At 42.6% G+C, this 15716-nt stretch overlaps 1 protein-coding gene and 1 long non-coding RNA gene across 7 annotated transcripts; one reads left to right on the top strand and one right to left on the bottom strand.

Moving 5' to 3' along the window:
- Positions 1 to 3672: 3672 nt before the first annotated feature.
- LOC136455492 (uncharacterized) lies at positions 3673 to 4954 on the top strand. The gene has a single exon (XM_066455496.1). The coding sequence runs from the start codon at positions 3673 to 3675 to the stop codon at positions 4726 to 4728; it is 1056 nt and encodes a 351-aa protein (XP_066311593.1). The 3' UTR covers positions 4729 to 4954.
- A 1874-nt stretch (positions 4955 to 6828) lies between these two features.
- On the bottom strand, positions 6829 to 10367 carry LOC136453867 (uncharacterized). 6 transcript variants are annotated; one of them, XR_010759086.1, is made up of 6 exons: positions 9555 to 10367; positions 8566 to 8975; positions 8344 to 8444; positions 8194 to 8265; positions 7720 to 7912; positions 6829 to 7454 (listed from the first exon to the last, which is right to left on the bottom strand). It is a non-coding gene; the product is annotated as an uncharacterized lncRNA (long non-coding RNA). The 6 variants fall into 6 exon arrangements; XR_010759087.1 differs by having other exon boundaries at positions 6829 to 7912; positions 8566 to 8665; positions 8899 to 8975; XR_010759084.1 differs by having other exon boundaries at positions 6829 to 7912; positions 9555 to 9661; positions 9757 to 10367.
- Positions 10368 to 15716: the final 5349 nt, after the last annotated feature.

Genomic DNA, 15716 nt, shown 5'->3' with positions numbered 1-15716 from the left:
GTAAAAGACTCAATCGTGAGAAAAAAAATTGTTGCAAAACAGTAGTAGTGGCCACAGCCTGTTCGTTTGGCTATGCTTGTCGTAAACGATCGTAAATTTTCAGCCGGAACAGTATTTTTCTCTCACATAAACCAGCCAACAGTACTTCTTCACGAAACAGCAACGATACGAACCAACCAACCGAACAGGCTATAGTTTATTTCAAGATTCCAAAAGTTACTTGCGCTGGTTCAGACCACTTGGATTGATTTTATTGTAGTAACATATTCAGCGGTTTTGCTATGATTCCCTAATTCCTTACAAACTTCCTATAGTAACTGGGTAAGTCCAAGAATTCCCCTCGAGTCACTGAAATTTGTAGGAACAGGTGCCCTGAGCAAAGCATCGATCTTTGCTGGATCAACTTCCACATCTTTGTTTGAATAATATAATGTAGCCTCAGTATTCCAACTTATTTGAGCAAATGGTGCATTAGCTTTACTTGGCCACCATTTTGTGTTTCTATAAGATGTGATATATCAGTTTGAGTCTGAGATGCTTTTTATGAGGGAACAACATACAAGGTAGGACTGTAAATGAAAATACTTACCATCTATAAATATCAATAGAAGCTTCCTTATAATATGGCCCCAAAATAGAGTTCATTAGACACTGAAATGTGGTTGGGGTATAGCCGCATAGGACAATCCAGAAGACATGACTCTGGATTGGAAATGGCCATGGGTGTTTTAAATGTTGTCTTGAACTCATCTGTAGGCAGAATTCTGATTTGGTAAAATCCAAACTTCATATCCAATTTTGCAAAGTACTCTGCACCAACCAATTCATCAATCACAGGCATAGATAACATCATTAAGCTTCATGTAATCAATGCAAAACTATCGAGTCCCATTGTTTTTGACCAAGAGTACTGGGATGCAAATGAACTATGGTTCTGTGTAATTAACTCAGCATCCAACATTTCTTTGACTTGACGCTCTAAGGAAGGTTGCCAATGTCCTCATCCATCGCTTTGCTGGGGTTTTAAGGATTTGAGTTATATATATACAAATCTGACTTAAGCAATTTGTTGCTCAAAGACAATGATATCAGTGGAGTAGCCTGCTACTTGACAATTATAAATTTGAATTTACACTTCAGGCATGTTTGTTTGAGCTACAGCTTTGGGCTTTTAATTTGACTTAAAAGCTAGTTTTTTTTGCTGTTGGATTTTTCCAGCACACCAAAAACCAGAAGAGCTGCTCAAACGTGCTTCTTAGGTTGTTTGTTTCAGCTTTTGGCTTTTGACTGACATAAGTCAGATAAAACTGAAACAAACATGCCCTTAACCATGTAGTCTTTCTATTCAACACATCGAGTAACAAAAGCCTAGCTATTCACGAGATGCCCCCTTTTCATCTTTTTATATGCAGTCATAATTCCTTTCGAACTTACTGCAGTGCTTCCATAATTTTCTCTTATCTTAAAATTAGATCATCAGAGCCGAACTCTTTTGAAGGTCTGCACTCTCTTTTCCTTGGAAAGAGAACATGTATCTTGTCTCTATTCCAATGGGCTGTTTTGGTGGCGTGGAAACAGTGCCAGATAGTCAGGGCAGTGAAACGTGATTCTCATCTCATCGCTTTTCTATTTCTCCTTGATTCTCTAGTTAATTCTTTTATCGCAACATGTTAAAATAAATATTATTAAGTTATTCTTGTCCAAAAAAGTTTTTATTTTTACGGTCTTTTTTGTTTATATATATATTTTTAAAAAAAACTTATGCATCAGAAAGTAGTCTATCAGCTAAATGTTTTTTTCAAGTGATTTAATAAGGATCTAGATCCATAAGGTTCTACAAGAATCTAGATGTCTGACAAACACATCTTAATCACGTAGCTTTGCTTGTATGAATGCTCCTCTCAAGCGTGAGTGGTCGAACTCTGACCTCAAACTTATCAGCGCGGAAAATAAATAAAGGATTTCTATCATAACCATAAAAATCAACGGCTAAGTTATTCTACACAAGCCTAGAGGGAGTATTTAGGACCGTAAAATTGAGACTCTCTTTTTATTTTAATTTTTTGAAAAAAGAGCACACACTGCAGTCTATATTACTTGATCTCCTAAAGAGAAGTTCCACGAGCACCTTATGTTTATACACCGGTTTTCACGAGAAAATTTGTCTTTTCTAAAATGATAATGATACGCCACATGCGTCCGCCCATCGGACGCGGCTCCTAGACCTGCCCAGCGGACCAACCCCAACCTCTCTTAAAAACAAAAAAAGAAATATCCCCACTCCGCCCATCCGCTCGTCCCACTCCGCCCCGCCCTGCCCCCTTCCCCCACCGCGCCGCATCCCATCGCCAGCCGCACTTCGACTCATCCCCCACGAGCGGACGGCGCTGGAGTAGCAATAGTAGGGTCGCGAGCAGGTACGAGCGAATTGCAGGAGGAGCGACGGCCCCCTTCCCCCACCGCGCCGCATCCCATCGCCGGCCACGACGACGGAAGTGAGCGCGCGGAGCGATGTCGCCCTAACGCGAGCTTGCTTACTATCGTAATTCCCCAACAGGTAGGCTGTGGCTGCCGACGACGCCGTGTTTCAAATGTTTTAGGCGTTTTAGATTTATGTTTCAAGTGTTTCATCTTGATATTGTAAAAGTATATCTGAGATATTGCATAGGTTGCAATGACAATATATGTATATTTTCAAGTGTTTCATACGTGTGTTTGAAGTGTTTTATCTAGATGTTGCATATGTTGCTATGGCTATATAAGCATGTTTCAGGTGTATGTTTCATATGTTTGGGACTTATGTTACATTTGTTTCATATGGATATTGTAAAAGTAGATCTGGATGTTGTATATGTTGCTATGGTTACACACGTATGTTTCAAAAGTATGTTTGAAGTGTTTGATCTATTTCAGACGTATGCTGTAAATGGTTCATCTATAAATTTCAAAAATAGATCGGACGTTGCATATATTGCAGTGGATGCTGATGGCCGGCGGACAGCGGCCTGCCCTAGTCATTTGATGTTACTGTTGGGGCGCCGCCGTTGTTGACACGCGGACACATGAGGCCAACAGACGCCTCTGCAGCGTGCGGCGGGGCAGCTAACTTGGGACCCATGTGTTTTTCCCATGCAGGCGCGAGATGGTCACGGGAGCGCGCTTCGAACGCTGGCGCGTGATGCGGGTGAGCATGGGATGCGATGCGAGATGCGGAAGTGGCGTCTGGACACGTCCTATAGCCAGATGTCCGGCTGCTAGCCCTTTTGTTGCAAGTATCCTCCGATTGCGGCTGACAAAAACGACAGTAATAAATAAATAAATAAATATAAACAAAAAAAAATAAAAAGGGCTAGTCTGTTCACTCGCGAGGCCGCGAGTCAGACACGGACACGGCGGCGCTGATGCCATACAGGTGGAGCCGTGGAGGTCTTCTTGGAGACTTGGACAGCGTACGCCATAGGACACTGAGCCGGATTAGGGATTATTGCGCGCCTACAAATTTCTGGCGCCGCAGGACGGGGCATCCAAACAGCGCCTTGCAGTTGCAGGTTGCCCGCAAGTTTCGCCGCTAAGCACGTTCGCGACGAATCAATCAAGCAATCGCGCTCCGTTTCGTCGGGCCGGGGATCCCGTCGCAGTGATAAGGGGGAGAAGCAACCGTCAATAGCTCTGATGGAGAAGGAGAAGGAGAAGGAGAAGGAGAAGGACACCGTCGGCGTGTCGGTCCACGGCGACGGCGGTCGTCCGCCGCTCGGCTCCAAGCCGTTGCTAGTGTACGACCACGGATTTGAACCCAACGGCCGGCAGACGGCGGTCAGCATCGCCGACATGAGCGTGCACACCCATGTCGTGCCAGAGCTGTCGGAAAACAACTTCCATGTCACCCCTCACGGCTGGGTGTTCCTCAACGGTTTGGGATCGCTGCGTGCCCGGCTCTGGGACCCCCTGTCCGGCGAGAGTCTTGCCCTGCCGGACATGGAGCACGACCTGCCCGTCCACTGGAAGTGCTATCTGTCTGACGTGCCCACCGCGCCGTCCTGCGTAGTGCTCCTGCTGTACTTCACCGAGCCCAAGTTCCTGTATTGCCGTGTCGGGGACACCCATTGGATCACGCACGAGTACGACGTCGGCGATGTGAACCTGCCACCCTCGTACGCGCCGCCCAGGAGGAGAGTCATCCAGCAGGCTGGCGCGGTCGGCGGCAAGTTTTACATCCTTGAGAAGGGAAAGCTGGGCTTCCTCGACTTCTCGCCGGCGCCGGAGTTCAGCTACCACGACTACACACCTCCTGTGCCAGAGCCCGTGGACGGCTCGAATTGCTGCAGGTCACACGTGGCGGCGTCCGGCGGCGAGCTGTTCGTAGTCCGGATCTACCATAAGGGATTCACCCCCGAGATCCTCACGGTGCGCGTGTACAAGTTCGACGACTTGGCAGGGCCGACGACGACGCTGCGCGAGGTGGCCGATCTGGGCGACAAGGTGCTCCTCCTAAGCGACTCAAATCAGCTGCTGCTCAAGTCGGCGAGCAAGTACGGACTGAAGGGGAACCGCATCTACTTCATGCACAATGTGCTCGAGGAGCCGGATGGCGGGTTGCTGCACGTCTTCGACCTGGATAACCAAAGCCTGGACACAATGCGTCCTTGCCAAGATATGACGGAGCTCATGTGCTGTCCCTTTTGGATGTTGCCCACCGATCATGACAGTGCACAGGAAGTAGAGAACTAATTAGGGTACGTAGTGGCTATTTTCTTTTTCTTTGCAGTTAGATAAGCGTTTCATCAACTAGCAACAGATTAAATTGTTTTTATGCCTATATACTATATATATAAGTCATTTGTCTTTGTTTAGACTAGTAGAAAATATATTCGTGCCTTACTACGGGAGACAAGGGTGATCCGACGCAGACAAATATAGATTTCGGTTGTAGCAGCCTCGAAGTGCACATGCTTTCCAATGTTTTGTTGCTTAAAAATCACTAACTTAAGCGAATAAGTGAAAGATTTAACACACTTATCTTCTTAAAACGGTAGACATCTTGAATGCCTTAATGCCAAATAAGCAAGCAAAAGTAATCCACAAGGCCAGGTAGTGCGTCCTTTTCAGTTGTCCTCCTGCGTCCTTTTCAGTTGTCCTAGAGAATTTTCTAGCTACATAAAGAATCAGTCAGACAACTACCAGTGAAATCTGTTAATGGAGAGTGGTCTTATTCAAATTCAAAACACTTCGTAACCTACAACCAATTATGTGCTTCAATATAGAGTAAGCGCTATAGCTTGTTTGCAATACTCAATAGCTTGACCGAACCAAGCTTTCACAATTTTCCAAATCACCCTATAGAATGGTATGTTCTCCTCTCATACGCTCAGAAATTGCTATCTTAATTTCTCCTATCTTAACTGAATTCGATTTCTCAAAAATCAATCCGATTTTTGGTCGGTATCTTGTTACTTGCTATATGATAAAAGCCATTGATCTCTGTGAAGAAGAAATCAGACATTCAACACATGACAAATGTGACTAACATACAACCTATGTTGTAACCGACAATGTAACGACCCATGTTCATCACTCCATGTGTGTTTTGGACTAGTTTATGGCATGCCCAATATTTGTGTGGTTGATCATAGAATTTGACGTAATAACCATAAATAATAACCACACTCTGGCTTCATTATTCAACAAGGCTCTGTCCAACTAAAGCACAGGATGCATCAAGAAAAGTCACTAAAAAAGGCAATGGAAGACTCTAGATAAAATAATGTATTTTCTATATCAGATTTTTTTTTCTAATTTGAGAACGTATTATGCTGAGTTTCAATATACTAGGAATTGACCTGTGCATTGCTACGGGCAACAAAAACCATACTGCATCATTTTTCAAATGAGAACTGTACAACCAAATAAAAATTGTTCATGACATTGATAATAGAAATCTAGCAACCTTTTGTTTCTCCTATCTCATCACACATATGCTCTTAGAGCATCTCCGATAGTTGTAAAAAAATTCAAGTGGATAAAAAACTATTGGAAGCATATTTGTTAGGTTCTTCCGATAGTTTTCAAAACGTGGCTTCTAAATATAGAAGACAATTTTGCATCAAAAATCCCCAATCACCCTCATCATTTTCATACTTTCTTTCTCTCACGTATGTTTGCATCAAAGCATCTCAAGAGTCTTTCTAAATCTCACTTTCTAAATCATGATTTAGAGAGATTTGCATAAAAATCGCTTTCTATGTTTTTCCACTCTCCAACAGTTTTTCTATATCTTGCGTACACTGTAGAGAGCCATTCTCGTTTCTGTTTTTTTTCTGACGAGAAATCTAGAATAGAAGATGGCTATATTTGGATAACCATTTAAAGAAGCTGCTGCAGAGTATTTTTTTCATCAAAATCTCTATTCTTAGCAATTATGAAAGATATAGAGAGTCTTTTAGAGTTTAGGAACCCTATCCTAGTCATTATTCTCCACATCCTTCCACCTCTAGATTGGTGATCGATACGCACGTATATTTCCACGTGATGCGTTTGATTTTCCCAAGTGCGAAAACATTGGGAGTTGAGATAACAGTTGTTGGAGAGCAGTTTTTTTCAACCCTGCCAAAAAAATCAAGATTGGGAGTGGGTTTTCGAAACTCTTGGAGATGCTCTTAGTTGCAACTTGAGGCATAGCAGCATCGCCAAACAACACAATATAAGACTGTCATACCTTGGAATCTAGAATCTTAGACGAATCATATTATTGTATACAAAATAACATTGGTAAAGGAAAATAAAATAAAATATAGCTGCATAACCTTCAGAGAAAACAAAAATATCGTGCAATGATCTGCATCCCATTATATATGAAAAAAGATGTTTTCCAGACCAATGTTTTCAATAAACTACATGTGGAATTCGGCCATCCTTTACTACCGAAGCCATGTATGCAGCCTATAGAAAATCACAATGTCAGGTACACAAATCTTTTCAATTTCATTTTACTACAATATTAGGAACTCATGAGCTTGCATTGTGGTTAAACAAGATACAAGATCTGAGAGCAAAGGATTGCAAAAACTATATATATGGGCTCACTGCTCAACTTGAGCTGAAGCAACCCTAAACCCTAAACCCTAACTTTGCATATGTGGACTGCTTTGACTTGTTTTTACCTAGTGACTAGTGAAAGAACAAATGCAGTATTTGAGCATGGCAACGCCTGCCTGCCTGCTGTGCCCAAAGCTGAGACTTTATCTGGTGCGCTTGCTAGCATCTGATGAGACTTCTGATATACGTACTACAGGCCCTGTTCTGCTACACTACTTCAACAGTACTTTTCAGCGAACGAACAGAGTTAAGCATCAGCATAAGCCAAATTATCGAAGGTTTTGTAAGGATCCCCTCCAAGTCTGCCAAGAGCATAATTTGTTGCAAGCCAACTAGCCAAGCATAGACAACTTCATCAGATTCTGTAAAAAAGTTACCAGCAAGTCGTTTTGTCAATAAAAAGAAAAAAAAACGTCTATTAAACCCCCAATGAAATATCTCGGAACTGGAAAGAACAACCAAATAGTGATGGTACTTGGGAGTTGGCACTACACTACATTACATATTTCAGCCAGTCATTTCACTTTTCAAAAAAAAAAGAAAAAGCCAGTCGTTTCCAAATTCATCGACACATAGTTATTGCAACAAAAACTTAGCAGCAGTTGCACTTTCTGTCTACATACGCACCTGAAATTAGGTAGGTTTTCCTCCAGTTCAGAGCGCTATTCGTTATTTAATTGAAACATTTAGTCCTCATTCAAAATGCAACCAGCCACTGACCATTAAAGCTAATGGCAAGGGGTGTGGCAGTACCTGAGATTACCTTGGCCCACGCTTCCTAAAACAGGAACATAGAGACCCAGAGTCCCAGAGAACGCACCTAAAGGTCAAAGTGTGGAAAACTGTTGTCACATTGTTCAATCTTGATCATTAAAATAGAAGAAGCGTATCAAAGTTTCTTTAGTCAGGTTGCCATGCTAACTGGTGCCACTTGTGTCACTACGTTGCCAGGACCACTGAGTTGAGCCCATATTAATATCTCCAAGTGTTCTAGCAAAATATTTAGAGCACAATTCGACAGAACAAAAGCCATATCCAAAACTAAGAGGCATGCTATGCTACATGTGGCAAGAAGGGAAACTGAGTGAGAACACAAGTAACCTCTGTGCGAGCTCCAGAATTTGATTGAATGGAATTTAGAGTTCAGTTGTCCTTTCCAGAAATTAGACCCACCTGAAAAAACAACAGAACTTATCAGGAAACTAAAAGACGTGAAACAGACAACAGGAATCCCTTAGTCAAATAGTGCACCTTATCATTGGCAACTTTTATCTCAAGTCGCCCATTACTTTGGTGTGGTGCATTGCATTGCATTTCTAAGCAGATTTACATGCAGATGAATCATCATCAACCTGCATTTGTTGTATGGCAAACATGAGTGATGTAAAGGATGCACAACTAAAGAGAAATAATGAGCATATAAAAGGTATCCTCAAATATAATGTCATCGATGAACTGATCAGTTTTTCTTACCAGCTCAGAGGCACTTGAAAGCTCAACTGGGTGCCTTTTTTCGTGGCTGAAGTTGGAGAGGGCTAATAGTCTCCCCTGATGTTTTGGTTATAATACCAGCCTGTAACAAGTCAACTATGTCCCAATCAGCATATATGGAGCAACCAATATCATACTTCCCTTGACATTCCATCATCTTTAAAATTCAGTGACAGAAAAATCTGGTGTATGTGATTTCAATCTTTTTGTTAGCATCCTCATATCCACCATTTGTGGCCTTGTGGAGCAGTAAGCAGATACATATTGAGAAAATAATTGTGGGGTATTAGCCCCATGCTCAGAAAAATAAACAACCATTATTGAAACCAGTGTAGCAGTGCTATTTTTCGCCAAGTTAAGATAGCCTGCACCCGTGTCAGATCCAGACACCCCTGCCAAATTCCGAAAATGGACATATCAAGAACTTGTGTACTATTATTAAGGCTTCATATCAAAAACTTGTGTACTACATAAGTCCAGGTTTTTATATTTCCATGTGTATGTCTCAAAAAGCCCTGTTCACCTCAAGCATATAGCTAGTTGCAGTACATAGGTACTACCATGGACACAAATCAATCAGAGATTCCATATACATACACTTCCTATTTTCAGTCTAATAACAAATATATCCTATTTGGTTAAAAAAAAACAAATATATCCTGTATTTTTTGTACATAGGAGTAGTGTCTTTCAGCTTGTAGGCAGGCAAGGCAACAAGCTGCTAAGCTCAGTGCAGCATCAGTTGATCGTTGATTTCTTAAGAAATAAAAACAATAAACACTCTTCATTGAAACCCAATTTTCACACTGGGGCACAAGGAAAAGGTACAGGCTACCAAATCTCTACTCCTAGATTTCAGATCGTAATGTACTGAACCAAGAATGTACAGATCATAATTGCTTGGTTAAGTTCTCCGGAAGTGGAACTGGAACTGGAACTCTGGGAGTGAACTATTAGATCGTAATTTTCACCTGGAACTGAAAGTGGCTAAATTCACTTGATCTATTAGCTTCATCAGATCGCTGTAACTGAGCCAAGAATGCACAGATCGTAATTGCTTGGCTAAATTCAGACACAACTATGGACAAAACAACAAGAACCCAAGAATAAGCTCGATCAGTGTCGTACTGAAATATGGAACATGAGAGATTGATTCTGCACATCCTCCATTACCTAGAAAAGGGGAGATGTCAATGTACTGGAGCAGACACAGCACTGCAGCAGGTCAGCGTTGACGGACTCAGCTGACCGGGTGCCTCGGCAGCTGGAACAGGCGGACGCGCCCTTCTTCTTGTTGTTGTTCTCACACCCACGCGACCATCACCACAATCAGCGCAGAACGCCGCCAGGGCATGGAGATCAGGGGAGACAAGATCCTTACCTGATAGGAGAGGGCTGGTGCAGCGGAAGGCGGCGGCCACCGAGAACAGCAGGGTGGCGCGACCTGCAGAGGAGGGGGCGCGGCCTTGTAGCTGACTTGGAGGAAGGAAGGGCGCGGAGGAGGAGCGGGCGTGCGGGGTGTGTCTGCGAGCGCAGCGACGAGCGCCGGGGCGTAGAGCACCAGCATCCCGAGTCGGCTCGGCAGCAGGAGCGCGCCGGTGGCCCGCTGCTGCTGCTTCGTCCCCCGGCCTTGGCCCGCCGTTACTGACGCGCCAGAACTTGGAGTAGTCGAGGTTGTCGCCGCGGAACTCGGAGATGGCAGGAAGACCATCGCGACGGCGGCCGCAGCCGACGCCGACGCCCCCGCCACGAACCACGACGGAAAGAGAGAGAGAAGTGCTTGGCAACTATGTGGAAGGAGGCACGAGAACCGGTGGTGAGAGTTGCCAGAGAGAATTAACGTGGGAAATTGATTTTTAGTTATAATTCTTTGTTTGTTTCGGAAAAGGAAATAAGAAGGGAATTGAAAAGGAAATTCATATCTCCTATTTGGTACGAGGGTTTTGAAGGTAAAATTAAAAGACAAATCATGATGGATGATGCGGATCTATTTTTCTTTAATTAAGAACACAACTCCCACCCAATTCACACCCGCCCCTTAGGGGTGTGTTTGATAACTACGTGGGAAGAGGCATAAAAATTAGTGGTGGAAGTTGACAGAGAAAATTAAGGTGGGAAAATGACTTTTAGTCTCAATCATTTGTTTGATTCGTGAAGGGAAATAAGAAAGGGAATTGAAGAGGGAATTCATATCCCCTGTCGGCTCGTTTGGTTGGGGGTAATAGAAAGCAGGGAATGGGAGTTTAGAGATGTGAGTTTACAAATCTCTTATTTGTTTTGTGAGAATGAGAGTTCTGGTGGGAAGGGGAAGGATAGTTTAGAGAGCCAACTCCCACTAATCAATTCCCCAGGGGAGGGGTGGAAATTGGGTGGGAGCTGTGTTCTTAATCAAAGAAAAGTAGATCCATATCGTCCATCATGATTTGCCTTTTAATTTCCCCCTCAAAATCCCCATACCAAACAGGGGATATGAATTCCCTCTTCAATCCCCCTTCTTATTTCCCTTCACGAACCAAACAAGAGATTATGACTAAAAGTCAATTTCCCACCTTAATTCCCTCTATCAACTACCAACACTAATTCCTATGCCTCTTCCCACGTAGTTGCCAAACACACCCTGTTTGGTATGGGGGTCTTGAGGGGGAAATTAAAAGACAAATTATGATGAACGGTGCGGATCTACTTTTGTTTGATTAAGAACATAACTCCCACCCAATTCCCACCCCTCCCCTAGGGAATTGATTAGTGAGAGTTGCCCCTCTAAACCCCCTTCCTCTTCCCACCAAAACTCTCATTTTCACAAAACAAACAAGAGATTTGTAAACTCCTCTCTCTAAACCTCCATTCTCTACTTCTCATTACCCCCAACCAAACAACACGTAGGGGATTTGAAAGGTCCTTGTTTGGTTTTGGTAATTGAGCGACAACCTAGGTGGACTAATTGTGTTTATGTGAGATACACAGGTGATTAGTCCACAGGTACATGTGTATGAGCAACATATGCCATGAAGGTGAAAATGGCTTGGAGAAGTTGCAAAGCTCACACATGTGATGATGAAGGAGCTTAAATGCACATGAGACATGACATTGAGTCATGTGATCAAGATGGAGAAGATCAAGACAAGACTTGGCTTGATGGACCGATTGCAAGCGTGAAGGGCAAGTCGAAGGCTTTGGAGTGATGGACCGCGTGGCGGTGAAGCTTGAGCAAGACTTGGCACCGATGGACGATGGCAACGGTGAAGAGCAAGTAAAGTCAAGATCGATGAACCAATATGATCATGTGATGATATGAAGTGGATCATATCATTGTTGATCGTGTTGGTGCATATGTTGCATCGACATTGAAGGAGATAGAATGGAATGCGCAAGGCAAAGGTATAACCTAGGACATTTCATTTCACCGGTCATAGGTGTGTAGAGAAGTTTATGACCGGGTTTAGGATAGATGGTCGTACTATCAAGAGGGGCAAACTTGTTTGCATATTGGTCATCTAGTGCCACTCGAGTGATCTAACTTTGCATTGTCGCTAGGATCGAGTGGCGTGGCAAGTTTGAGTGGCTAACATCCTTTGGGAAATGATTATGAAAAGATAACACACATACACATGGTGGTGTACACTTGGTGGTGTTGACACATTTACAAAGGAGGTGGTGTTTGCAGGGGTGAGATGGGTTTGGGTCCCTCTCTCCCTCCCGCCGAGCTTGCTCGGCGGGATTCGGCGCTTTCGGGAAAATGGAATGCCTATTTTCTATTGCGCCGGATGCAAATTTTTGTGGTTAGCACACTTGAGCAAGGGTGAAGAGAATGGAGGAGATGCCAGCGTCGGTCAAGTGACCGGACGCTGGATCCAAATGCACCGGACGCTGTCTGCCTGCGTCCGGTCACGCTGACGTACGATGACGCAGAAGCTGGAGTGTGACCGGACGCGTCCGGTCGAGGTCGGTACCTTACTAGAAACGACCGGACGCTGGGGGTTCAGCGTCCGGTCAGTTGAAAGCTACTACGTCCGGTCAAGTCAAGTGACCGTTGGAACCGAGACACGTGGCCGTCTGTGGGCGACCGGACGCTGAGGTCCAGCGTCCGGTCAACACGACCGGAGCGTCCGGTCGGCCCGACCGTTGCCCAGTGAAGGGGTAACGGCTAGTTTAGCCCTTGGGGCTATAAATAGAAGTGGCCTTCGGCCATGGCTGGTGTGGAGCATCTTGGGGGACTTTGTGTCCATGCTTGAGAGTGCTTGGGAGCCCTCTATCACACATATACTTAATAGTGATCATTTGATTGTGTGAGTGAGCGATTCTAGTGCGATTGCATCGTGAGGTTGCATCGAGTGGCACTAGGTGATCGGGTTGCAAGCCGGTGGTGCTTGTTACTCTTGGAGGTTGCCACCTCCTAGACGGCTTGGTGGTGGTCTCCGTCGAAGCGCGCAAGAAGCTTGTGCGACGCTCCGGAGAAGTGCTTGTGAGGGGCATTGTGCTCGTCCCGCGGGAGCCGCGAAGAGCAACTCTAGTAAAGCGTGTCATTGAGCCACCCTCACTCAAGGGGTAGGTTCTTGCGGCGCCCGACGTGCGGGCTTAGCGGGTGATGCTAATTAGCCGCCGAACCACCAAGTGAGCGGTCGACACAACGGAGACTAGCGTGTTGGCAAACACGTGAACCTCGGGAGAAAAATTATCGTGTCAACCTCGTTCTTCCCGTTGGTTTGCATCCCCATTACACAAGCTTACAATTATTTTTATACATATTAAGCTTGTGTAGTTGCTCTTGTAATTAGATAGCTTGTGTAGCTTGCTAATTACCTTCTTGCTTGTGTAGCATAGAAGTAGCTCCCTTGTGTGGCTAATTTAGTTTTAGTAACTTTGTTAGTCACATTGCTTAGTTTGTGTAGCTAAGTATTTGTGCTCTCTAATTAGGCATTGGTTGCCTTGTTATTGAGCATTGCTAGTAAGCTTAGTTAGCTTTGTGCTTTTGCTTACTAGCATGTGTAGGAGCTTCCTTGTTGTTTAAAGTACTAGTGGCATAGGTTTGTGTAACCTTGCTCTAGAATTGTTTAGGAGAGCTCTAACTAGCCCGACACCTTTGTTGCATAATTGTTATCTTTACAAGGTGCTAGTGAACATATATAGTGGAGTATAGTCTTGGCTAGACCGATAGTTTTAATTCCGTATTTGTATCGGTTAGCCGACGCGTTTAAGTTTTAGAAAAGACTATTTACCCCCCCTCTAGTCGCCATCTCGACCCTTTAGGATTGATTAGTGGGAGTTGGTTCTCTAAACTCCCCTTTCCCTTCCCATCAGAACTCCCATTGTCACAAAATAAACAACAGATTTATAAACTCCTATCTCTAAAGGAAAAAGTCTACTTAAACCCCCCACCTATCATACTTGGTCTACTTCACCCCCCAACTATGAAATCGTCTGTTTTACCCCCTAAACTATCTAAAACCGTCTGTTTCACCCCCTAGACGGTTTTTCAGCGGCGGTTTTGCTACAGTAACAACGGGTCTGCTACAGTAACTGTGGTTTGCTACAGTTTCCGTGGTTTTGAATTTTCTTTTTTATTTATTTATTTTCGGTGAATTTTTGAAAAATCATAGTAAATCATAGAAAAATCATAAAATGAAAAATCTAATTTTATTGGACTCCACATGAGTAGATCTACACAGTGAATATATAATACGGTATGCTTTAGTACAATTTTTTTTGTAGCTTTAGATTAATTAGAAAATCCAATTTTGTCTGTAATTAATTAGAATTTATCTATAACTAAGTTATACATAGTCCAATGAGTACGAAATTTTTACTATAGTTTAAGCATACAATAATTAGCGTATCATAAAAATTTCATCATAATTGGACAATATAAGCTGCAGCTATGAATTATTCCAATTAATTTGAATACAAAATTAGATTTTCTAATTAATCTAAGGCTACAGTAAAAATTTATATTAAAGCATACCGTATTATATATTCACTATGTAGATCTACTCATGTGGAGTCCAATAAAATTAGATTTTTCATTTTATGATTTTTCTATGATTTACTATGATTTTTCAAAAATTCACCAAAAATAAATAAAAAAAAGAAAATTTAAAACCACGGGAATTGTAGCAAACCCACCGTCACTGTAGCAAACCCGCTGTTACTGTAGCAAAACCGCCGCTGAAAAACCGCCAAGGGGGGTGAAACAGACGGTTTTAGATAGTTCAGGGGGTAAAACAGACGATTTCATAGTTGGGGGTGAAGTAGACCAAGTATGATAGGTGGGGGGGTTAAGTAGACTTTTTCCTATCTCTAAACTCCTATTCCCTGCTTCCCATTACCCCCAACCAAATGAGCCCTCAATGGATTTGAAAATAGCTTAGGGTTCTAATGCAAAATATGTTTTTAGTTTTTTGTTATTTTTCAAAAATAATAAAATCAGTTTAAACTTTAAAATACTCCCTCCGTCGGTTCGAAATAACTATCACTTTTAGTTTTCGTCCCGTAAGTTTGACTAATTTGCAGAAAATACGTGCAATATTTGTATCTCTAAATAAATTTATTATGAAAATAAATTCAACGATCTATAAATAATATTAATTTTGTACCATAAATATTAATATTATATATATAGTCAAAGTTGTTTCAGAAAAAGTGAAAACAATAGTTATTTAGGGATGGAGTGAGTACATAATAATAAATTATACAAGTACTTAAAAAGGTGAAACCAATTTTATTAGATTTCTTAAAGTAGACACGATATAGGTGATAAAGATTGAAATAAAGTTTATATCTTTTATTTAATTAGATTTGTAGATTTCTTAATATATTGGTCTAAGTTGCGTCCCTATAGGCGAGGACAAAAATTCATGGTTTAAGTGATATTCGCACGGTCATATATCTAGCAAACAAAAATACAGACGGAGGTAGATCAGAGCGGAGGAACTGAGAGCATTTTGTTTTGCCCATGTCCTAGAATAATGTATCTATCTCGCATTTTGATGAGTCAAACAATTTAATCTTTGACCAAATATATATTAAAAAAATTAAAATTTGTTATACCATATAAGCATTGTTAGATTAAGGGGTATGTCATGTTTGCGGAATTGTATCTGGTTGCCTGGAAAAGTGCAGCAGAGCAATCCCAAACA

The sequence above is a fragment of the Miscanthus floridulus genome, chromosome 5, assembly GCF_019320115.1.
Source record: "Miscanthus floridulus cultivar M001 chromosome 5, ASM1932011v1, whole genome shotgun sequence".
Classification (NCBI taxonomy): domain Eukaryota; kingdom Viridiplantae; phylum Streptophyta; class Magnoliopsida; order Poales; family Poaceae; genus Miscanthus; species Miscanthus floridulus.
This window is presented reverse-complemented; position numbering and strand designations above follow the sequence as displayed.